The sequence below is a fragment of the Drosophila suzukii genome, chromosome 2R (assembly GCF_043229965.1).
Source record: "Drosophila suzukii chromosome 2R, CBGP_Dsuzu_IsoJpt1.0, whole genome shotgun sequence".
NCBI lineage: Eukaryota > Metazoa > Arthropoda > Insecta > Diptera > Drosophilidae > Drosophila > Drosophila suzukii.
Genome location: NC_092081.1, coordinates 8218481 through 8242606, shown reverse-complemented (window position 1 = coordinate 8242606; position 24126 = coordinate 8218481). Strand labels below are relative to the sequence as shown.

At 40.3% G+C, this 24126-nt stretch overlaps 3 protein-coding genes across 18 annotated transcripts in view; 1 reads left to right on the top strand and 2 right to left on the bottom strand.

Annotated features, from left to right (window-relative positions):
• Window positions 1-30: 30 nt before the first annotated feature.
• Window positions 31-3888, top strand: LOC108009282 (zinc finger protein 761). Its single transcript, XM_017073512.4, has 10 exons — window positions 31-823; window positions 888-1043; window positions 1104-1365; window positions 1425-1577; window positions 1641-1784; window positions 1841-1976; window positions 2039-2494; window positions 2554-2740; window positions 2799-3031; window positions 3090-3888. The coding sequence occupies exons 1-10, from the start codon at window positions 61-63 to the stop codon at window positions 3576-3578; spliced, it is 2979 nt and encodes a 992-aa protein (XP_016929001.3). The 5' UTR covers window positions 31-60; the 3' UTR covers window positions 3579-3888.
• KCNQ (KCNQ potassium channel) overlaps window positions 3589-24126 on the bottom strand; it is a 44583-nt gene continuing 24045 nt past the window's right edge. Inside the window, exons 1-19 of one of the 16 annotated variants that reach the window (XM_036813477.3) lie at window positions 13790-13945; window positions 13521-13706; window positions 12772-12989; window positions 12537-12712; window positions 12171-12296; window positions 12000-12110; window positions 11632-11819; window positions 11050-11094; window positions 9474-9670; window positions 7111-7575; window positions 6523-6593; window positions 6361-6445; window positions 5393-5435; window positions 5231-5327; window positions 4813-5166; window positions 4645-4748; window positions 4470-4585; window positions 3927-4141; window positions 3589-3860 (exon numbers count right to left, since the gene is read on the bottom strand). In XM_036813477.3, coding sequence (XP_036669372.3) covers window positions 3774-3860; window positions 3927-4141; window positions 4470-4585; window positions 4645-4748; window positions 4813-5166; window positions 5231-5327; window positions 5393-5435; window positions 6361-6445; window positions 6523-6593; window positions 7111-7575; window positions 9474-9670; window positions 11050-11094; window positions 11632-11819; window positions 12000-12110; window positions 12171-12296; window positions 12537-12712; window positions 12772-12989; window positions 13521-13706; window positions 13790-13842 — 2937 coding nt within the window. In that variant the 5' untranslated portion in view covers window positions 13843-13945 and the 3' untranslated portion in view covers window positions 3589-3773. Of the gene's footprint in view, window positions 3861-3926; window positions 4142-4469; window positions 4586-4644; window positions 4749-4812; window positions 5167-5230; window positions 5328-5392; window positions 5436-6360; window positions 6446-6522; window positions 6651-7110; window positions 7576-7845; window positions 7939-9473; window positions 9671-11049; window positions 11095-11631; window positions 11820-11999; window positions 12111-12170; window positions 12297-12536; window positions 12713-12771; window positions 12990-13520; window positions 13707-13789; window positions 13946-24126 lie in introns of those variants that run through there. The other 15 variants (XM_065863100.2, XM_017073500.4, XM_036813479.3 and 12 more) reach the window with 15 other exon arrangements.
• Window positions 15859-18172, bottom strand: mlt (tubulin folding cofactor E like protein mlt). Its single transcript, XM_017073513.4, has one exon. It carries the CDS (start codon window positions 17591-17593, stop codon window positions 16214-16216), a length of 1380 nt encoding a protein of 459 aa, XP_016929002.3. The 5' UTR covers window positions 17594-18172; the 3' UTR covers window positions 15859-16213.

Genomic DNA, 24126 nt, shown 5'->3' with positions numbered 1-24126 from the left:
AAATAAAAACAACCTACAAATGCCTTAACGCCTTCAATCTGCTGACGGACAAAGATTAAGATGTCGGAAAACGCGAAAAACAATAGCTGCCTGCATTGCAGCGTATTCAGTACGAAATACCAGTACCAGGAGATATTCGATGAGTTTGGAATCGAGCTGGGACTTCAATCCCTGCTGGCCAAGCACTTCCAGTTCGATGTGTTCCCCGATCCGCAGAAACAGCAGCTCCTGTGCGAGGTGTGCGTCAACAATCTCATCCGCCTGTTCGACATCGATGAACTGGAGAGGGAAAGGGATGCGGCCAAGGAGGTGGTCCAGGACCAGATCCAAGTCCAAGTACAGGATGAGGCCCCCACGCAGGAGGAACCAATTGTCATCACCGAGGTCCAGGCATCTCCGTCAGCTGCAAGACCCGCCAAGAACGAAGCGCCTCCAAAGCCTCTGGCCAAGGTCCTGCGTCCTGTGCCCATTATTCCCCCTAGAGCACCAAGTGCCCGGCTAAGGAAATCAGTAGTTCCAGCTCCCCAGATAACACCTAAACCAGTTCGATCTCCTGCGATAGCCAAGGAGCCTTCGCCGGATCTTCCTCCTCCTAAAAGTGAAGCCAAGCTGGCAGATCAGGAGCAAATCAGTGTCCTTATGCAAAACATCCTGGACGAAGACGAAGCTATTGCTAACGACGAGTCCATAGTTGAAGAGGTGACCTGTGAAGATCCCCAGTTCGCCGAGCAATCGGAAACCGCTGAACAAATGGTTCTTTTGAACAGCGAATCCGCTGCAGATCCTAATCTGGAGGAGGATGTGTACATATACGAGCAAGAGGGTTTGTTTATTATATATGCTCCTTTCATAAAACATGAACTGCAACTTAAAATCCCCATAATTAGACATTTTAGATCCAAATTTAAAGGACGTCAAGGTGAAACCAATTGTTCGTCCATCAAGATTGATAGCTGAAGCAGAGGAAAGTCAAAGTGAAGGAGAACTCGATGAGGGGGAGCCCAGCAATATAGTTCTATTCAACTTCGTTGATATCAAAGAAAGTAGGTACACGATCTGCAAAAAGAATTACAAACCTTAACCCTTTGAAATCTTGTTTGCAGAGGATGACATTCATGATATTCCGGAATATCTGTCCACCGTGGTGAAGACCAGCTTTGAGAAGCTTACATTTGAGTGGTGTACTGTGTGCAAGCACTGCTCCCTGAAGTGTCCCACATTTGAAAGCCTTTTCGGTCACATTTTAAAGACCCACAAAACCCGAAGAGATGTATTTCAGTGTCCTATTGAGGGCTGCAACAAGGAGCTGAAAGGACGGCAGTTCCTAGCCATGCATCTGGTTCTTTTGCACGCACCTGTGGCTGAGTAACTATATCGTTATTAATATATATCAGATATCATCTAATTAGAGTTTTTGTCCTCAGAATTCCAATTTACGGAAGCTGTCCGGAATGTAAAATGACATTTTCCAACATTTTGCAGTACAACAAACATTCTTGTGCTCATGTAATCAAAAAGAAGAGAGGTATTCGCTCGTTTTGTGAAATGTGCTCCCTGGAGTTTCCATCCTGGAAGCGGTAAGTCGAATTATCTATTTTAATAATGCATAATTGAACATATTTTTAAAATGCCGTTTACAGATTCAATTTCCATAACCAATTCCACCTGGAGAAGCATAGACCTCGCGCTTGCTTCGTCTGCGATTTTGCCAGCACCAACATCGATGAGCTTTTCCAGCATTTGAACTACGCCCATGAGCCAGTGGGCACCTTGTTTTGTGACCTGTCAGTGGCTTGAATTATTTCTTGTCTACCCCATCTAATGTTGTTTTTTAATCTAGTTGCGACCGCACCTTCCGGGATCCGGCAGTTTTCATGGAGCACAACAAGTCGCATGCCAATGTGAGCAGCACAACATACTCTTGCGGGGAATGTATGGCGAACTTTGAGTCCCGTGGTCGATTAAACGGTCACATGGTAATATAACATCTTATTTCTAAAGATTTATCTAATATTTAATTGGTATTTATATGTTTCAGAGGGCAATGCATGGCAGCGTTATAAGCTGCGAGCTCTGCTCCCGCGAATTTGCCACCGAAGCCACCTACAACATACACATGAAGAAGCATCTGATCATCGAACGTGATGTTCATGTGTGCGGAAATTGTGGTTTTTTAAGTGACAGCCGCGATACGCTACTTGCCCATGTGGATTCCGAAAAGTCTCCCTGTTTTGGTACCAAGAGATACGTGGAAATTCTTCGGGATGCTTACATCTGCGAGTACTGCTCCTCGTACTTCAAAACCAAGGAAAATCTGCAAGCCCATCGGGACTCGGGAGTTCATAAGGATGGATTGTATTGGTGCCAGCCCTGCGGCAAGGACTTTCCGCACATGAAACTGTACCGCCATCACCTGCGCAACTACCAACAGCTTCGTTCGGACTCGACACATCGCAAGCTTGAGATTTGTGTGTACTACATGTGCGATCAGGAGGTAAGACGCCCTATATTTGGTCACCGAAAATGGGAAACTAACTGAATTCGTAATTACAGAACTGCTCAGAGGCTTATGTGAACTGGAACTCCTTGTACACACACAAGCGACGCACGCACGAATCTTCGAAAAAGCAGGCGGAGAAGAACTCCAAGACTGCCCCAGAATGGATTTGCCAGTTTTGTCTGAAGGAGTGCCGCTCGAAGATGTCCTTGTCCGTTCATGTGGCAAGGAGCCACAATAATGGTGAGTTCGGAGTTCTTCAAAACTAACCTAATTCATAATTAATCTTTGTACATTTTAGACAACGTGGTTTGTCCTTTGTGCAAAGCTTCATACAAAAGCCAGGAGGCTCTGGCCAAACACCATGCCTATTGGCATGAACCCATTGAGTGCCCGGAATGCTTTAAAATTGTCAAGAATAGAAGAAACTATGACACTCATGTAAATGTGGTGCATTCGAACAAGAAGCGCTATTCCTGCAGTGTCTGTCAGAAGGGTTTTTATCACAAGAGTGAAATGGAGGCTCACCAGAAGGTGACTATAAATTATGCTACATATAAACGTTTTCTAAATTACCCCACCTTTCCTGCAGCTTCATGGACAGTCTTACAGCTGCGACCAGTGCAGTTTCATCACCAGGAACAAGAAGTCGCTTTCTGTTCACATCCTTGGTCAGCACTACAAGCGTTTTGCCTTTGAATGCAAGGAATGCAAGAAGAGGTTTGGCCGTCGGCAGGGCTTGAATACTCACATGCAGCGATCTCATGGTTCCAAGTTAATGTGCCGTGATTACTTCGAGGATGGCTGTGGACGCACCTTTGTGAACAGTTCCCAGTTGAACGTTCATGTCCGAAAGGTGCACAAGGGAATCATTTTACTCCAAGAGGATGTGGTCGAAGAGGATGAATACACCGCCGACGATATGCCATCGACTTCCAAAAAGCGTTGCATTCGAATCGGCGATGACAATGTTGAATTTATAGAAGAGGTTGGAGATGATCAGGATGGCATAGAGATGGAAGAGGGTGACGAGGAAGACGAGTTCATCGATGAGATACCAGAAGAAGACACCAAGAATTGAGGCTAACAAATTTCGGTGATGTAAGACTTTTTGCTAAAGCAGATTTATTTCATTTGGTTTTCATTTTGTTTGCTACCAATTAATTGAACACAAATGATGTCCGAAAATGACATTAATATGTTTTCCATAGTACATAATACATAAGTCTAATGATAATGTAATAACTACATTTAGGCTAACTTTAATTGCAATTAACTAGCCAGAGTCTGGCGGAAGCAAATTTGATTTATTAAGCGTTGTAGTTTGGTCATTTAATTGCTGAAGATTGTGTGCGGAGCTTACCTAAAAGGAATTATAAGTTTTAAGAAACGATTACAAAACAAATTGGGGAGATTTTCCAAAACTTACTGGGCTAATTGGTGTTATAACAATGGCGGTGCGCGTGGCACACTGCAGCAGGGCTGTGTCCTCAGTGGACTCATCACAGTCGCCATCGGCATCCGCGTCCACGTCCACTTCCACCCCAATATCACTGTCGATCTCCCAGGAGGGGAAATGATCCATTTCGCCCTCACAGTTCAGATCCTCCTCCTCGAAGTCCTCGTACTCATCGATTAGTATAACTAAATGGGAGATTTGATTTGTAAAGTTTATTCAAGCCCTCTTCTTTTTGTTGAACAAAGAGTTGTTGTAAAACAGAAAAAATTTAAGTGTACTAATAAAAAATAAACAATTTTAAGGATCGATTTAATTTTTATTTTTTGCCATAAAAAAGAATACCAGATTTTTTAAATAATAAAAAACCAATTTTCCAAAAAAATAGCCAAATTAAATCCTTTAGGGTGTTTATTTATATTTTCTTTTGTTCGGCAAGCAATTTGCTAAGTTTGCTAGTAATGTAAATTAAATAATAAAGATCTAGGAAAACAATATTAACTAATTTTTAATTACTTGAACTATCTGGCGGCGTTGGCTTAGCACTGCTGTCCAGGGATTCGGCTCCCTCATCGGGTATATTGATCCGCTGCTCCTGCTTGCTATACGGCTCCGATGTGGATCTATGTAGGCTGAGGATTAAAGATATTAATACACATAAATATTATAATTTATAAAGATCGGTATTCACCTTAACGTAACACGTTTTTTGGTTCTATTCTCTAATTCAGTCATAAAAACATCATTGTGCTGCTGCTTCTCAGACCCCAGCTGATATGAGTTGAGCACGGAAGACTGTAAATATAGATAACATTTAAGATCACTTAGAATTCATACCTTATAAATACTATTTTACTACCTTTGTATTGGTCGCTGTATGCTGCATGTGCGGCGGCATGGGGGTTTGTGTGGCGATCGCATCGGTTGTCGTCGTCAGAGTTTGCGTGGATGTCAGGGATCGCAGCTCGGAGCCATCCGTGGCCGAGGCATTCAGCAAGGGTGTGGTGGTCACCTGCTCCGGATGCACACTAAGTGCCGCGGTCCGTTTCCACACATCGATCATCGCCAGGTTGTGGGCGTGGTGCAGGGGTTTGTGGCTAGGACTAATGGAATGTATTTTGGGCTTGGCTGGCAGCGGAAGAGCCAGGAATCTATCACGATCCTCCATGTACGCCTTGATCAGCACGTCCAGCTTCTCTTCGATATCAGCCACCTATTGGGGGTTATTAAAAAGGTATTATAAGATATTAGAATTATCTTTATCAGATGTTGCTCACCTGCCGCTCGACTTTAACCACGCGGGAGGCTAAGCTTATTTTGGATGCATACACATCCTTGGCCTTGGAGCCTTGTTTGCCCAGGATTTGATCCAAGCTGTGGGTTAGTTTTGGTTTAGTTAATACAGGTTAACCAAAGGGATATTTTTGTGTAACTCTCACCGCAAATGTAGCATTTTAACGCGACCCAACAAGTCCACATGTCCTTAAATAAAAGAGTTGTTACTTAGATATGGCAAAGAAAAAGGAGAAGAAAACAAGGAAGAACGCTATAGTCGAGTACCTCGACTATCAGATACCCGTTACTCAGCTAAATAGAGATATGCAAGCAGCAAATCGAGATTTAAATACGCCACCTACCGGCGGTAGACAGATTTAAGCGTTATGGGCGTTAGAATCGGCGTGGCAAAATTTTTTTTGGATCAATCGATAGGTATTGACGAGACCAATACATTTCAGTTAAAATTTTTAATCTAGCATGAAAACTGTGGCCGTCACAGGTTTGGGCGGTTTGTGGGCGTTAGAGTGGGCGTGGCAATTTTTTTTTTGGGTCACTCGATAGGTATTGATGAGAAGAATACACTTATGTTAAAATTTTTATTCTAGCATAAAAACTGTAGGCGTGGCACAGTGCTGAAACAAACTTGCGCTGCGTAAGAAGCTCAGGAATCTGCACGCCAAATCTCAATAGCCTAGCTTCCATAGTTTCCGAGATCTCAGCGTTCATCCGGACGGACAGACAGACGGACAGACGGACAGACGGACATGGCTAGATCGACTCGGCTAGTGATCCTGATCAAGAATATATATACTTTATGGGGTCGGAAACGCTTCCTTCTGCCTGTTACATACTTTCCGACGAATCTAGTATACCCTTTTACTCTACGAGTAACGGGTATAAATATTTAAAGAACTCTGTTAACTATCCTATCATAACCTATGGTAACCATATTATTACTGAACTAATATCTCAACATTGTTTTTATGTATTGCACATACATCATATTGATAGGGTTTTAATAACAATTTCATAATAAGTTTTTAGAATAATTTTTAGAATCTTTTTGATTTATTTGTATTATGTTTATATATAGGTATAGCTTATAATATAATTTCTAATCTCAACTTACCGGCTGCATACTGCTCCATGACATCCTTGACGTCGTAGGGTTTCAAGGCCTCCTTGAATTTCCTTCGCGCCACAAAGTACTTGAGCTGTTGGTTAGACAAGTACCCGAGTTTTAGTTCAAGTCCACGGTAATACAGGGAATCCCCGCAGTCTGGAGCCTCACCTTGCGTATAAACCTGATGGCGGTTTTGTGCCGGTTGGTTAGCTGCGTGCAGCGCGGCTCGTCCTCCTCATCTGCGGGCAATTTGTGAATCAGAGAGATTGACTTTTGCGTTAGGTTTGGGTTGCTAGCTTCGCTTGTTGGTTATTGGTTTGGTTTTTTTTGGTTTTTTTTTTGGATATGGTTAATCAAGTCAACGTCAACGCAAATATACAACAACACATACAAAAGTACCGTTACACACATATATGAAACAATTAGTAAATACACATGGATTATCATTAATATATATAGAGATAGAGAGCTTAGTTAGTTAGTAAGTTAGTTAGTTAATGCGAGGCCAAAGGATCCTCCAGCCCAGATACTGAAGCAAGCGTTGTGGTGTGAGGTGTCGCAGTGTGATGGAGGGGGTGGGGGGGGTCTGGATACCAGGTGGGTCAGGTGGGTCAAGGTGGTAACAAATACCTACATCAACTACAAATCAAATGGGGAGATACACTATTGGTGGTAGACAGCATGCAACCCTAGCGCAGGCGGAGGAGATACTTTTCGAGATACTTTCGGAGATACGTTTCTCTGGTTAGCACGCACTTGCCACTTCGATTGTCGGATTTGGGTTGCTGAATCCGGTCTCCAGAAAGTGCGATGCAGCCGCAAAAAAGCGACCTGTACGTCCATGGCCCGGACTGGGATTCGGACTGGAAGTGGGACTCCCACTACCCGGCTTAACCGGCAGCGGCAAGGTGTTGCTCCGCTGGCAAGTATCTTTGTGGACCTCTTCCTCCTCCCGGCCAGCCTCCAGATCCCGATCTTCGGCAGGAGCCACCCGTGGATTGCGCAGCGAAAGCGTCGAGCCCAAGAAGTTGCCGTGCAAAAAACCGTATAGCACCACCGGAATGGTGAGGCTTCTCCAGGAACCACTTGCTGCCTTGGCCTGCTCCTCAGCCTGATCCCCATCCCCATTCCGATCCTGAACCCGATCCCGATCAGGAAACTGGGCCAGGGAGCCGGCACTCGAGCTCAGCTGGCAGTTGGCCAGCGACGCGGGCTGGCTGGCTAAGTTAGGTTAAGATTTCTGGATTATAGGACCCATTGGGGCGGGGGGGAGAAGTCGTGTTAGGCAACCAACCAACCAACAAACAACATCAATTCAAAGTTCAATCAATCTTATCTCTGGGATGCATTGGATTCACAACATTGACACAACCACAACACTCAAATACAATAATAGTGTGATATAACAATCGTTTTATCTTTGGTTTTTTGTTTTTTTTTTTTTGGTTATTCGTATTGTAGGACCTGGGGGAGAGGACCTTGTAGACTTACCGTCTGAATTTTTAATATTTTTTAAGCAAGTGGTTTCAGCAACTGAATCTTCGCTGAAACTTGGATTCATGGATTTGCCGTTTTGTACTACCTCTGCAAAATTTCAAATCAAACGTTAAACTCGACAATCAAAACTCCACTCATTGCGAATCGGAACAGCGTTTCTGTAACTGTAACTGGAATCGGAATTTTGCCAATATATTTCTGCGATTCGAGAGACACGGTACGGTACACTCTATATATGGGTCGTACAATATTGGACCATTTAACACGATTGCGAGAACAAATCATAAGTAATGCGCCACAGTGAGAAATCAAAACATCCAACTTCTAGGAACAACAACGAAAACTTAATTCTTTTAAGTGGTTAATTGTTTTTTTTAGATTAGTTTAGTTACTGCATTTGTTTGTTGGTAAATTTAAGAAAGAGTTCGGTCTTAATGGGAATTTATTTTGTATGGGTTAATGATAGATTATGGCTTCCAATGAATTTTTTACCCTATTGAATTGAATATTAATTTTTGCTTGAAAGTAATTATCTGGCCTATCAAAATAAAATTCCTTAAACATTTTTAGTAACTTGTAATTATTATAAAAATTGAATTATTGTTTTTTTAACTTATATGTTTTAATATAAATATTAGTAGAACATTTATCAATTTTCTTGATGATGTTATAATAACAATATCTTTTCAAACAAGGAACAACAAAAGCTTAATCTCTTATTAATGGTTTCCAAAAAAATCATGTGATTACTCCATTCGAAAACTGTTCTAATAGACTTGCAGACAAAACAGGACTGTAGTATTTCAATTATTATCGCATAAAACCGACTAGAATGCTTTATTGTTTGATTAATGAGTAGTTTATTGACAATTTATTTAAGTGGAATTTATTGCAGAACGCTGCATGCATAACAAAACGAAACGGAGGAAAGCAAGTTTTCTTGAAATAAAATTGGCCTTAGATAACATTTTTAGGTTCGGTCAAGCCAAATGTTTTCCAATTTAATACGTGATATATTTTCAAGTCATCTTTTTTTACAAGTGACGAACAAAGCTGTTGTTAAATTTTTGGAACTGTGTAAATAGCCAAAGAAATCTTGAGTTTTCTGCTATTATTTGTTCAACAATAAAGTTTGAAAGAACAACATGCTTGGGCCGAACAGTGCGTTTCGTTACTTTAAGGCCATGTTGGGCTTTTACTTTTAGAAACAGTTATTTTTATGTTTTTTAAGGATTATTTAAGGAATATTTTTAATATTTATAATAGTAATTGCTTGTTTAATAAAATAAAAACTTAATTATAAACAACGAAAAATAAGTTTTGTATAAAATAGGAATAAATTCGCAGAAATTTTTTATCAAAAATGAGATTGTGGGACATTGTAAATTCGTTAAAGTCCTTTCTACCATTTAAATTTTAAGAAATACCTATATTATATTATGTGAAATGGTAGAAGTATTTCAAAACCCTGTCTTACAGCCACGAAACGCACTTTTGTATCCTCGAAAGCTGTGTGTGTGTGTGTGCATGTGGGCTGTGTGCAAACAGAAATTCGCAATGGAATGGAAATGGGAAACATAAACGGAAATCGGAAGGATCCGCCCGATGGCCCTCCAACTTACCCAGATTCTCCACGGACGCATTGATGTCCCGGATGGTGCGGGTGTACCTCGTGGAGGCCCTCGAGGAACCAGGAGGTTTGGAAACTCCGCCGCCGTCGCCTCCGCCCGGAGTCTGGATCGTCTGGCTTTTGTGCCGCCGGATGGTGGGCAGCCGGGCCACGAAGGACGTGTTGTGCTTAAAGCTGGAGGACGCCCGTCTGCATCGAGGGGGGTGGGAAGAAATGGTCTATCAGTCAACACTCAAATATTAACACTTATCAGATAGTTGTACTTATAGTACGGAGATAGGTTATCTGGCAAATATTTGGTTAACAGGATACGACTGTGGTTCAAAGTTAAGGTGTAGGTGTGTAGCCGTGTGTGTGTTTTTGTGTAATTGAGCGTACATACATACATACATAGAGGGGTGAGGGTAAGATTATTTAAACTTGGCATTTTGGTGCTGAGGCAAAAACATTGAATATTAATTCCAACAGTTACAAGAGAGAAATGAAGTGCTAAGGAGTCGATGAGTTTCCGACTACTTTCCCGTAACTCAAAGTAAAAGCATCGCTTATTATATCTCTGTTAACTGATAAGCTATTTCGTGTTTCTCTACAAATATTGATATATTTCATCTGAGTGTTAACTATGATTCACCTTCTAAATACTGTTTCTATTGTATTTGTCTTTGGAACTAATATTTACACATACGTTTGTTCGGCAAACGGAAATTTTGCTTAAAACATTGCACATACATAGAAGACTATTTAACATTATTTGTTTTCCTAAAAATTATACTATTCGAAAAATATAAGGAAAATATGATACGTTTTTATAACCATTGTTTGAAAATTTATGAATATTTTATGAATATGTTATTTAAATAAGATGCATTATATAGGTATAATTAATTTTTAAATTATCATACTTTTTCATACTATCGGACTGGACTGTATCTTTAGATTCTTAAAACGATGCTTTGATATTTGAATTGCCGGGCTGTGGGATAAGAGAGGTCGAGGTGCCAGGGTCAAAAATCGTAAAAGTTCAGGGAAGGAGTGAGTGGGTGAGTCTTTATTTGGCATGGTTTTAAGGGGTAAAGGAGCGAAAGAGAGAAAGAATCGAATAAAAAGCTTTTCACTCATTTGGCTTCATTGAACTCACGTGTTAATTATAGATTATACACACATTTATATGCATTTTTATGGAGTTTTTTGGGCGCGGGGCAGCAGAACACACAAAATGAGAATCAATTCGTATCACATTGATTAATCGTACTTCGGTCATTGAGAAAAGTTTCAAAAATTTAGCAATGAATTCTTTCGAATGCAGCGAAAGACAGAGATGGAAAGACGAGGCGACAGATCGAGAGCGACAGAAAGATAGATAGATAGATAGAGACTGGTGCTGATGGTAAAAAAGCTGCGAATTAACTTGATTCGATTTAGATTTTAGATGTGGGAGGCCATGTCTACGGATGTGGGTGCTTTTTAGGGGGCTGAGGAGCACCGCCCGTACAGAATGATTGGCAGATTGCTTTGAGTCTTGCTTGGCTTGATATTGATTGCTTTTTGTTATGGTTATCAAGTTTTACCTATATTCAGTTATGTTTTTTAATAATCGCTCCCAGTTTTCAGAACTGAAAATGTTTACAAAAATTATATTATCTATGGGAATAAGTAAATTATATAGAACATAAGTGATTAATCGGGTGGAGAGAAGAAAGACGGATAGAGAGACAGTCGGGTGGGTATAGTTGATCGGGCTACACTCTAGATATATGCTGAATACTTCTAGTTCTACCTATGCTGAGTGTTTCAGGTTGATCAGTGTTCTTGTTTTGTACACATGTTAATGGGTTTTCAAAATTTCCAATTTCATGCCCTGAGCTGTAGCCTCGCGGTTTACCGAATTCAGCGCCTTTCTATGCGCTTCTCACAATTTCTAGCTGGCCAGCTCATAGACACACCTTTAAGTTTTTTCTTTGGTTATGCACACCAATGCAGTTTGTGTTCGTGTAAGTGAGTGTGCGAGAGTTTGGGACTGTGTAAGTGTTTTTCGTTTCTGTACAAAAGTCGTTGAGCTTCTCGTCTGCAAAATATCCCCAAAAGAGACTTCAGTTTCATACAGATGTTCCGCCCCACAAAGTATCAGTCGAAATTGATTCAATACTTACGAAGCCGGCGGACTGGGCAGGGCCACCCGGTGGATATTCCACGTGGCCACCGACACGGAATGCTCGTCGGCCGCATAGCATCGCCACACGGCTTGGATTAGAGTGGCCGCCGGCTGGCGACGCCGGATCATGTGCTTCTGTCGCTGCTGCTGCTGCACTTTCAGAGCAAACCCACTTCCAAGGATGCCCTAGAATGAGGTACGATTTGACAATAAGTGATTGAAATCATATCATAAAAATCCAGCACTATCATTATGTTAAAAGAAGGTAGATTACATGAAGGTAGTACCATTATTACTATATCAAACTACAACTTGTTAATATACTTTGTAGAAGATATCTCTTAGTACATATATAAAATGACTTACCGCAGGAAGAGCGAAGAAGGAGATTCCCAGAAGAGCACAGCAGGAGGCAATTAGCTTGCCTTGCCAGGTGATTGGCACCATATCTCCATAGCCCACTGTGCAGAGCGTTATCTAGAACAGCGAATAGTGAGCTTATAATATATATATTTACTAGAGATTGTAATAACTTACCACTCCCCACCAGAGGGCCTGGGCGAAATTGCTAAACTTGTCATTAACGTCCTTCTCCCACATGTAGACCAGGAATGATGCAAAGATTAGACCTAAGAACCCTATGTACATGGTTGTTATCAGCTCCTGCATGAAGATATAACAACAAATATATATGTAAGTGATCTTTATAACACAAGTTTGTTTTAATGTCAAATTTATTAATGCACTTATCAAACGAATTAATTTGATGATTAAAAAGCCCTACTATCTATTTATTATCTTTATTACTATTATCAATTTCAACGTATGAAGACCATATATAGTTATTTAGTTATATACATAGTTTTTGTTCTTAATTTCTTGATAAATGGCTAGCTAACCCACCTGTCTATGTGCGTATACAACCGATCCGAGCAATTTCCAGGTGCCGCCCCTTCGATCCATGCGCACCATCCGAAGAATCTGAAAGAACCGGAGGCCACGTAAAGCACTCGTGGCGAACACCTGCCCCGAGGTGCCCATCCCTAATACTACAATTGAGGCTAAAATGGTGACGATATCTGAAACATGGAAATACATTTTAGTTCCTTAGACCTCTTGAGTGGTAAAGTTAGCCCACCTATAATACAGAATGGTCGCTTCACGAACTTCATCCGACCCAGGCATCCTTGGTATCGCGATCGGCAGCCCGATGACCAAAGTCGAGCTCCGAACTCCATCGTGAACCAGATGACCACCAGGATCTCCATGCGGAACAGGATGTAGACGGCGTCCTCTTCGTACTCCTTGATGGTGGAAAACACACTGAGCGCCAGGCAGGTGAACACCATCAGAAATCTTAACGGAGACAGGAAGAATTTAAATTAAATTTTAAACCTAAAAGGTATATTTTAAAAATATTTTTTTTAGAAAAAAGCTGAAGAACTTCGAGTTTATATGAGTTACATGTGTTTTTAACCAAACTTCAAAATAAATTTAACCTTTAACAACATTTTTCCTATGTTGAATAACGAACTTATTATTTAAGTGCAGAGCTGTAGTGTTGTTAAAATAAAAATGAAATATGATAAAACAATTTAAAGCATTTTCGAAATGTTCATTGAATTTTTTTTGAAAATTTTGTTTATTATGGAGACACCTTGCTTAGATTTTTAAGATTAACATTCTCATGTATAACTTTTACTATTAATTAATGTGAAATAGATATTGAAAATGTGGGAAAAAAGTAATACGGAGCGTAAGAACTTAATAATAACACGTCATTTCATCAAAACAAGTATCTTCTTATCACTTTTAGTTGCACTTATAAAAGTTCCAAGAATGATCAAGTGGTATACATATTAAAAATGGTATCTGGAGTGTACTTACACCATCACATGGTAGAAGATGGCGTGCAGGCCGCGGGGCCGCTCCAGGAAGTTGTAGAGGCGACTCTGGAGGCGCCGGTAGCGAACATCGCGGCGGGTGCCGCGGTTGTAGTTCAGCGGCTTTCCTAGGAGTGACATTCGCGGTTGCAGGATTCGTTCCGAGTTCGGCCTGCCCGGTCTACATTTCCTGTAATCCAAAAAGATCCTCTTAGTTTTTATTTTTGTTGATTTAAAATTTAACGTAAGCTGTTATTATGGCTTATAGTGTACCCCTTGTACCCCCTTATGTCGTAGAAGGCATAAATATCGTTGTCCGGATCCATTGTGATCTCATTCCACCCGTTTGCGTTCTCGGTAAATCTCGGCTAATATTTTTTTGACACTTTGGACACGTCTGGCTCGAACGACGATTGAACCGCAACTCGATCGACGGCTGAGCGTCAGCCGGTTAAAAAACCTTCCCTAACAACTAGACTTTCAAAACCCCATGTGTAAATTTTATTAATTATCTACATAAACAGTTTTTTCGTTCCACACACCTTGCATTTTTACGATAGCCCAAGTCTGCGTAGACCTCTATTTGATTTTATTTTAATATATACCCTATATACCCAAGTATATTGCACCTCGTCATCAACAAAGTGCCATAAAATTTCGCGTATTTTAGCGACGTTTTCGTTTTGTTTCTCCTTCGCCGTTGTGGGCGGGTCAGGTTCGCTTTAGTCACGATCTCCCGACTTTGTCTTTGCCCAACGTGCTGCCAAACGATCGTACGTCATTAACATTAGGCACTTGCCTTACCCATACCCCACAAACAACCCAAATATGGGTGAGTTTTGGCAATTAGTTCGGGTGTGCTGGAAAATTACCAGCCCAAGGGGAGAGTTCCATTGAATATTGATATTGGAGTCCAGAATTCCTTCGTAGAATGTAAAAAATAATACCGGACAAAAAACACATAGGATCGCATAATAAAAACAATATTTCTGAGATCGTGAGGTAAAACACATACTACACTTTTTTATTTTTCAAAATTAATAATTAGTTTTATTTATAAATTCACTCTAAGTTGTATATTATTTTAATTTTCAGAAGGAATTTTTATATAGTTAGTTGTTCAAATCTTCATAAATAAAAGAATGTTTATAAATGTTCATGGCGGAACTGCAAACATTTTTAGCATAGACAAACTATAACAAAATGGAAGATACATATTTTATTATATCATTGGAAAAGAAAATGAACTTTATTATCGCTTCTTTCAAATTGATATTCTTAAGAAAATATTTCTAGTTTACTCTGTCTGAGAAAACAAAGATCTTATAACAAGGAAATCCCAATAAATAGTTTGTGCAATCCATATTGATGCATTTCATATGCTATTTACTAGCAAAACAAAGAAAAACTAGACAAGGAAAGATTTATATTGGCTCATCTTCGATTTACTTTATAAATCAATGCAAATTTGATATGAATCAGCTAAAAACACAACTACCGATGATAGACACGCTAAATATCGTGATTTCTCTAACCAGATAGTTTCCCCTACAAATGAAGTACATACATTTTATTCTCATGTGCGTATGTAGATAAATACAGCTACAGGTGGTTTTCATATTTTTATTTTTATTTTCCTCTACGATAACTTTATTATAATAACCTAATAAACTTATACTTATCGAAAACAAATTTAAAGAGATAAAATTTCCTGCGAATTCACTTCCAAATTTATGACGTAAATATATTTGCAAACATTTAAATAGTAACTTTAAATTATCATTTGTCCTTTCTTATAACCCCATATAAACAAAAGAGACCTAATGTCTTAAACACTATATTTCTAAAATTAAATGTTAATTAAATGTATGTAAAAGAATAAGTGTATATTTTATTCAAATGTATATTACAATAATATTGGTATAATGTGCATCTTATGAAAATATGAACAAGATTTTTTAAAACACATAAGTAGGTAATTTTAATAATTCTGGATATTTATAAATAATTTCTTAAATGGCCAAAGTACTTGTGCCCTGCACATAGGTATGCTAAGTGGACATATAACCATCAGAGATTGATATTACTCTGCTAATTGTATGTGGGAAGCTGGAGAGCCAGTTCTCAGGTTTCTTTTCTTCAGGAAACTTTTCAAAGCTTCGGCGAGATAATTGTGCTGCAGTCGTTATCGACATATAGATCGCGAAAGCTCCACACTATCCACGATCCGTGGAAATGCGCTTGTGTTGCGTTGTTTTGATTCCGCTCCATGACTCATATCTTATCTTCCAGCGATCCCCAACGGAAAGTGCTGCCCATCACCATAAAACGAAGATAGTCGGTCAATTTTAAAATTGTTTAATGCATTCTTGCTTGTTTTTTGTTTTTCTTTTGTATTGTATTTTGTATTTTATAGTTTTGTATTTTTGTGTGTGTGGCTTAGGTTAGGCAGTAATTAAAATATACGATGTGGGTGCGCAATAATGTTCGCTTGGCCGTTTCTCAAGAACGTATTTACAAAGTGGTTGGCTGGGGAGAACAGAACGGCATTAACAGTAGCAGTAGAGTACGTTAAGTATAGATGAATCGCGTACAAGATCACAAATTGTAGCACCAGGCGGGGGGAACACGAAGCGCCGCTCGGGGGCAATGCTAATCCTCTCCAGTTCCGGAAGGATTACGGGGCCTTAACCCGTCTCACTTCTTGGCATCGATGATGATCTCGTCGCCCGACTGGATGTTATAGCTGTACAACTGCTTGTTGGGGAATCGCATCTCCTCGGGTCCGAACTCCTTGTAGTCCTGATCCAGATAGTAAAGCCGCATTTTGTTGGGCGCCAGGCTAACTAGTTTCTCCAGCTTCACCTTCAGATCGTTGACGGTCAGATAGATATCCACGAACCGACTCTCGCTCACATCGTTGTAGGTGAACAGGACCTTTACCCTTTTGTCAGGCTTCAGGCTCACATTGACCAGGGGATCCAGCTTGCCATGGATCTGCTGGAGCTCCTCGTAGCGCTCGGGTCTCTCGTCCTCCGGCTTGTCCATATAGTAACGCACAAAGGCCCTCTCGGAATCCACCCGCTCATCGTTGGTAATCTTGCCTCCGCCATTGAGCATCTCCACATTGGGCAGTCGGGCTATGAGCAGCTGCCTCCTCTCGTGCTCCGTGCACTCCAGACTCTCCCACAGGGGCCAGTGCTTCACGCGGAGATTACGAAGCTGTCCAAATTTGGCCAACTGATCGATGGCCGTCCAGCTGTCCAGTTGGGCGGAACTGAGATTGAGTAGTCTCAGACTGGGGAAGTACTTGTGGGTCTCGCCGCTTTCCTCGGCCTGTAGAGTTCGGATGGGACAATCGGCCAGGACCAGGGCCTCCAGATTGGGGAACAACCGGCCCAGGCGACAGATCTCCTGCCAATGCTCGACGGGATTACCGGTGAAGTGCAGGGTCTTGAGGGCGGGATGGGCCTTGGTTATACGCCGCTCCGTCTCCTCGGGCGTTTCCTTCTGCTGCAGCCGCTGTTCCGCCTCCTCGGCATCGATCAGCACCTGCCTGTAGTTGTTCAGGCTGAGATGCAGTTCCTGCAGCACGGGCAGGTGCTTCAGCAGTGTGTCCACACAGGCCCAGTCCAGATAGGTGCCATTCAGCACCAGGCTCTTCAGATTAATCGTGGGGGCCGTGGGCAAAGTGCTAATCGGACTGGCCAGCTGGTTCTTGCTCAGGTTGAGGAACTCGATGCGCGGCATGTGCTCCAGAATGCTGAAGACCTCCGACCAGTCGCTCAGCTTGTTCTGGGCCAGATCCAGTTCCCTAACCCGCTGGCACTTCTCCCGGATGCTCTCGAAGTCCCCGGCCGAATCGATGTCGCAGTCGTTGAGGACCAACAAAGCGGGCACACTGGTCAGGGGCGATAGGCGGGGTATGAAGATGGAGAACTCCATGCGTCCGCCGCACTTGGTGACCGTAAAGTCATTGGGCAGGTCACTCCGCTTGTGGAGTTCCGGTTGGTGGGCATTCTCGAATTCGCATTCTGCGAAATACTTGCGCTCCAGCGCCTCCAGCAGCGAAGGCATGGCGAAATGCACTTCTCTTGGAGGGGTATAGTTTTGTATGGGATAGTTTTGGATAGTCTCTCCCCCCACTATATGTTTAGATGGGGTTTTTTCTTATTTTTAACCCCCTATTGATTTTCCACTTTTCCAAGCTCATACGAATTTTTCCTAGCCCGTTCGTTCTGTGTGCTGGCTATGATGCAATTTTTCAGTTTTGCGCAGTTGCAGTCTTCATTGATTTTAAACAAATTATTGCGCACGTTTCGTTGTATTTTTGTTTCTACTGTTAACTATTGCGCACTAATTCGAGTCTCTTTTATTTTTGTTGATTTCAAAGTGCTTCAATGTTAAAAAAGTTTGTAACAAAGAAACCCAAAGTGCGTTGGTCTGGGCTTGTGTTTTTTTTTCGAAACTCTCCTCCAGCTTAGATGCGTTTTCCCTTTGTTGTCGTTTTGTATGTTGTTGCTGCTGTTTAACCTTTGTCGCAGTGGCCAGCTTTTCCGCTTTTCTGCCTTTCTGGTTTTCTGTTTTTCTGCTTTTCCACAAACGCTCTCTGTCCGCTCGCAGTGCCACCAAACGCTCAACTAACCACCGAGAACCGCGAAAACTCCTCGGCGGTGCAGTGGCTATACGTATATACGTATAGTCGAGTGTATATGGGTGATCGTGTGCTCGTGTTCGGATTCGGATTCGGATTCTGGCCTGTTTAGTGCTTTTTGTGTGTAGGTCGCTCGACATGCGCACAGGAGCGGTTCGGCGATGAAAAGGGGTAGTCCCTCTGAATTTTAGATCCTGGAGGAGGAAGTTTCACTAACCCAACTGCGATAAGTTCTCGTCTGATGTGCGTCCGAAATCCGATCAGACAAGAACTTATCGTTTAATTTTGACTAAGCCCAGAATATACTAAAAAAAAAAACCAACCCTTGGGGCGTACTTCTCACGGCCCCCTTTTGTAGGGTTTGAAGTCACCCTGCATGAACAATACAATTTATCAACTCAATATTGTGAAATAGTAAACAATACCAATATATCATATTAATGATATCAAAGAGAGCTCTCATAGAAGTTTAAAAACATCGCACAACTCTTTGTTTATTTTAAAAATATTTTATCTTAAGAAAACAAGGGCTTAAGGCATTAAAAACAAATTAGAAGATTGTAGAAGCGTAAGTAGTATTATTTTATAAATCGACTCTCTGTGGGCCCAATTTTGGGCGCTGCGTACGTCCGCCCCCCATGTAAACGATTTGACAGCGACCTTGCCGACAAAAATAAATACGTTGTTTCAATTACGAAATTTTGTTTAAACTAAGACGGCAGAACAAATTATTTGTTTGGCTTGCTCTCGCTTATTTTTTGGGGTTTTTGGCGCAGGCCAGAGCACAAATAGAATGCCCATCAGTAGGGGAAATATTAAAAATAAATAAATACATTTACAATGACCTTGTCCCGTGTGCACTTGACAGGTGCCCTAGAAAATACACAAAAAAATTAAATAGAAATAGATAATACATTCTTTTGGCTGTCAAATTGGTCGCCCCAGTTTCACCCGTGGAAAGTGAATTCGCCTCTGGTGGGCCGTGAGGAAAACCAGTTATAAAGTCAATGGTCATGCCACAGTGGGTACTCATTACGAGTGACACATGGCCAATTGTGATGACAAGTGACACTAGCAATTGCGAATGGCATGGGGCAATGCAAATAAATAAATTGAATAGATTGATTTAAATTTTGTGTGACCTTGCAGTTCATAAAGTGCCGTTACATGGGGGGTAGGAATTGCATGTCAAAGGGGTTCCACTTTACAGCTTGAAAGGTGCGCAATAGATTCGCGAGAGATCAGAAAGAGAGAGGGGGTGGTGAGCAGGGGGAGCAAACTGAGAGGGTTTCGGAAAGCGGGAGCGCAGAGCGCCAATTTACAACACACAAAGCTCGCTCTCTCTCCCTCTCTCTCTCTCTCTGTATCCCCCACTCAGCTGGGCCTTGTTGTCCCACGAAAACAAAGCAAAAACAAACAAAAGGGGGAGAGTGGAAATCACCACTCACATGTTTGTTTGCATTACGGTGCTTTAATGGACAACAAAAAATTACGCAGCGTTTGTGCTGGAGCTTTGCCAGCCACCAGCTGATTGTGTTTGGGCAGAAAAGCTCCCACACCCCCAACAGCCTTCCCCCAATTTGGACACCCCAAAAAGCTTTCGCGCCATGTGCAACACCAATCAACAAACAAAGAGCAAACAGATGGCAGCACTGTGTCCGCTCTTTTTGTGCTTTTCCTTTGTCATTGGGGGGCGTTATGGCTTTAGTTGTTGTTACACCGTCACCATATCGAAGGTTTCGCTATACAGTGAGGACTGGATAAAAAGTACGACAAAGTTTAAAAAAATTTAAATAAATGTAACATTTAAAAAGTTTTGTTATTTTAAGAGTATTAATATTGTATGTATTATTCATAGCTTAACTGCATATATCAAAACCAAATAACTATTGTATATTTTTGTTAAACGTTTAAAAAATACTAAAGCTACAATGTTTTTTAAATTAAAGTAAAATATTTTCTTACTACTTCTTAATACTTATTTTTTCACCTTTTTATGTTTTCTTTTCCAAAATTGTACGACCTTCAGAGTAAATGAAGATGGATCTATCCGGAAAAATTTGATTTGTTATGCTGTATATTTGCCTTGTATTTTGTTTATATTATGCTTTAAATATTTTGTTTGATTACTTTTTAAGAGCTTCAGTATAGAACATCTTGTGGATGTGTACAGAACCAAAATAAAGAGATATCACTGCTGTTTTGAAAATCGAATCTTAAGATTACAAATGATGCCTATAAGTTTGTTTGTGCTAGTAAATAAACATTTTTATATTTAAGGGAAATACAAGAATTTGAGAATGGAATTTTAAGATATATTGCTTTAAAATATTTCCACCACTTTGTGTGAGCAAATAAATTCAAGTTTACTGAAGTGGAAGTACTATTATTTCAAGCTCACTTTAAAAACTCAATTTCAAATTTAAATTAAATTCTCTGTATTTCTTGTTACAGAATTTCAACTGCATTGGCTCTGGTTTTTTTTTTCCGCCACCGTTCCGCATGACTGAAGACAATTTGCGAATATTTCACTGTGCAGGCGGCCATAAATATGCTTCATAGATAAAAGTGCTTGTACAGTGTACACACATGCAAGCTAATATTCCGGATTGACAGCCGGTTGCAAATTGGTCAATGCCTGAGCTGGGTTCAATCAGGTTCCAGCGATATTTCGCTTTCCATTCTTTGCCTATTGTACTTGTATGAAAAGCATTTTGGGAACATGAGGAATGGAAAAGTCAAAAATGTTGACAGCTTGAAAAAATACCTGTATCATGCGGGCGTGCATTTTAAAGTACCTTGAATTTTGCTCAAAATGCTGGCATTATAAATCATATAAAATGGATTGCTTATTTATTTACCAGCAGATGAAGGATATATCACCCTTGGAAAGATGTTCTTTAATATGTTTAAGATTTATAAAAATTTTAATTGAAACAAAAAAATATTTTGTTAGCAACTGGGAATACTTAGAGTACCTTTTATAATAAAACAAATAATTACCTTAGTGACCCTTATAAAAAATGTTATTTTCTTAAATTCTTAGTTAATTTCACAAGAGCATTCTCAAACACACTTTGTCATCGAAAAGCATTAAAAGCCACGTTGGGAAGTGAACATTCACTGACCATTCCTATACCATTCTCTTTATGGGGCTCTTAACCCCAGAAGTCAATCACTTAAGTAGGCCTGAACCTGGGCCATATAGCCAAGATGAGGACTCGTGTGTGTTTGCATCTATCAAGTCATCAATTATGTCGACGACCCACATCGCTCATTAGCTATACGCTACATGCGCTTTTTTTTGTATACATATATATACCTAGCCGATTCCAAGCACCCCTAAGTATCTATATTTAACCAAAATCGTTGAGACTTTTGCGCTTAGACTTCTTGGCATTTTCGTTCTGTGCGATAATAGTTGAAAATATAATTTTCTGTTATGGTCTGCCGGCGAAAGTAGACGGGCGAATAAGTCATTTGTCAATAGAATTTTCATTCCATTTGACTTTTCCCCAGTGACCGGTCCATAATTCAGTCAAGTCCTCTGGGCCACAGGTCATTCGGACCATCAACATCGTATATTATATCATGTATCACATATCATGCATCATGTATATCAACCAAATTTATTATTTGCTGATCTATATGCGCATTGATTTGCCTTTATTGGGGCCTTTTTCATGAAGATGGATGCGTTTGGAGGTAATTAGGAATTCTCTGTTGCTTTGCAGCGGTATAAATATTGCTTTTATGGCCACAGAAACGCTGGCTTTTGTTTACACATGGGATCGGCGCAAAGGCCTGGTATAATCCAGCCCATTGAATTTTCAAATCGATTGCGTCAATTAATGCAGAAACTAGACGAGTTTTTGTGGGTGGGTCGTAAAGTTTCTAAAAATTGTGCGATTTGTGCGGTGTCTGCGACGTTTAACGACTTTAAAGCGAATGGCACACACAGAACCTCAGAAATGGCAGCGTAAACAATGATATGGAAATGGCACAATTTTCCCTGGGCAGCATCTTTATTTCTCATCTCCTTTGTCTCACTTGAAGTCTAGACGGTTTTTTGAATTATTGCATGATGTTTCCAGTGTCAACAGCATCCACTCTCTGTGGTTCGGAGTAAATGTGTCTCGACGGCGGCTAACCTTGCGTATGAGTAATTTCATTATGATTAGCCGCCATGGGCTGCATTTGAAATGAGGTCTGCGGGACCATCCAATGGTTGTGATATATGAACAGTTGGGAGTCACATAATAAGACTATAAAATAATGGCTGTCACATTGAATTAATATTTTGTCATACCAACGTATATTTCTTGGCTGAAAGGGTTGCTTTAAAATGTTTTTCTAGATACTTTCATAAATATGAACTTCCATAATAACGTAACATAATATAATATATTTTCTAATATGTATAGAAAATTGTAGTATATCTTTTGGTAAAAATATAATCGAATGTAATTACCCATATACCCATACTGTTAATTTAAAAAAATTTTATAAAACCTTATGATTTATCCCAGAAAGCGTTTAAAAAAATCTCAAACCACATTATTTATAAATATTTTCTGAGACTCATCTTTAAGTTTGCAACTTTTATCACTTCCCCATTTTTAGTTGACTTTAAGAACTTCAGAATTCGAGCTATAGTAATTCTGCAAATCTTGATATAATGTTCCAATCCTTGCTGTTTTAAAATGATATGATAAGTATTACTCGTTGACATACTTCTCAGAAGACAAAAGCTTGGGTCGTAAATTCTGGGAGGGAAAAGCAAATCAAAGGATAGAAGAAAAAACCATTTTCCTCCGATAAGAGCAAACAAATTACAGCGATGACAAGTCAATATACACTTTTTTACTTTCGATCAACGATTTTTAATTCCATTTTATCGTTGTGGCTGTTATGCTCTGCTTCTTCACGCCTCGACTAATTTGTTTTGGACCTCGAGAGCGGGGCTACGGGGTGTTTTATGGTGTAGATGGGTCGGGTCCAAAGGGTGCCTGTCAACTAGCAGCGTTAATTTAATATGCGACATTTGCACTTTTCGGTCAGGCACCACCACCGTTCCCAAGACTTTGGTTCATCGGTTACGCTATCGCCGGCGGTGTCATGTTCTGGGAACTCGGAACGTCGGGGACTCGAGAACTTGGGGTCTGGGAATGGGTCTGGGGTTTCCTGGGGAGGTGTCTCTGCGGTCTGACCCTCCAGCGGCAGCAGCAGATTGCGTTGGCAGCGCAAAAGTTCAATTTAAGCAATGCACTTTATGCACTTTCGCTGGTCTACCAGTGGGGGAAATTGTGGGAAAGGGGTGAAAGTCAGTCTGGTATATTGCTCATCGTTTGTCATCATGACGATGATGATGGTTGCCATAGTTGAGCATCACGCATTTTTATGAAATGCAAGCACTCCAAGAGAATCACTTTTAAGGAGTGGCGGGTGTAATGAAAATCGCTCACTTTCATGAAATATGAATTTTGCGACATTCAGGGACAGCGATAATGAATTTATTATGCAAATGTGGAGTATATTCTGTGTGCCTGTGGACTGTGTGTACCTGCAAGGATCCCATACCCTGGATTAAATAGTTTTTGCTATTATAACTAGACTACTTCAAATTTTAGATTGTAAAGTAATTAATTAAACATTTTAATACCATTTACCTTATTCTATTCAAATGAACATTATATAACATATTAACATATTTGATTTTTTGTTTGCTCAAATAATCCGATTAAAATTTCACTTGCATTAAAGGTGGCATTAATAATTAAATATCCATCCGATTAGTTATATAATAACTTTTTTATATAACTCATATTAATGAAATCTTTTTTAAGCCATGTTACACTCTTTAATACTCTTTATAAATTCTGTTGATCAACTGCATGTAAATGAATATTCTGGTTAAATATGTCTGAGAGTGCTTTTTAAGTATTTCTGCTTACAA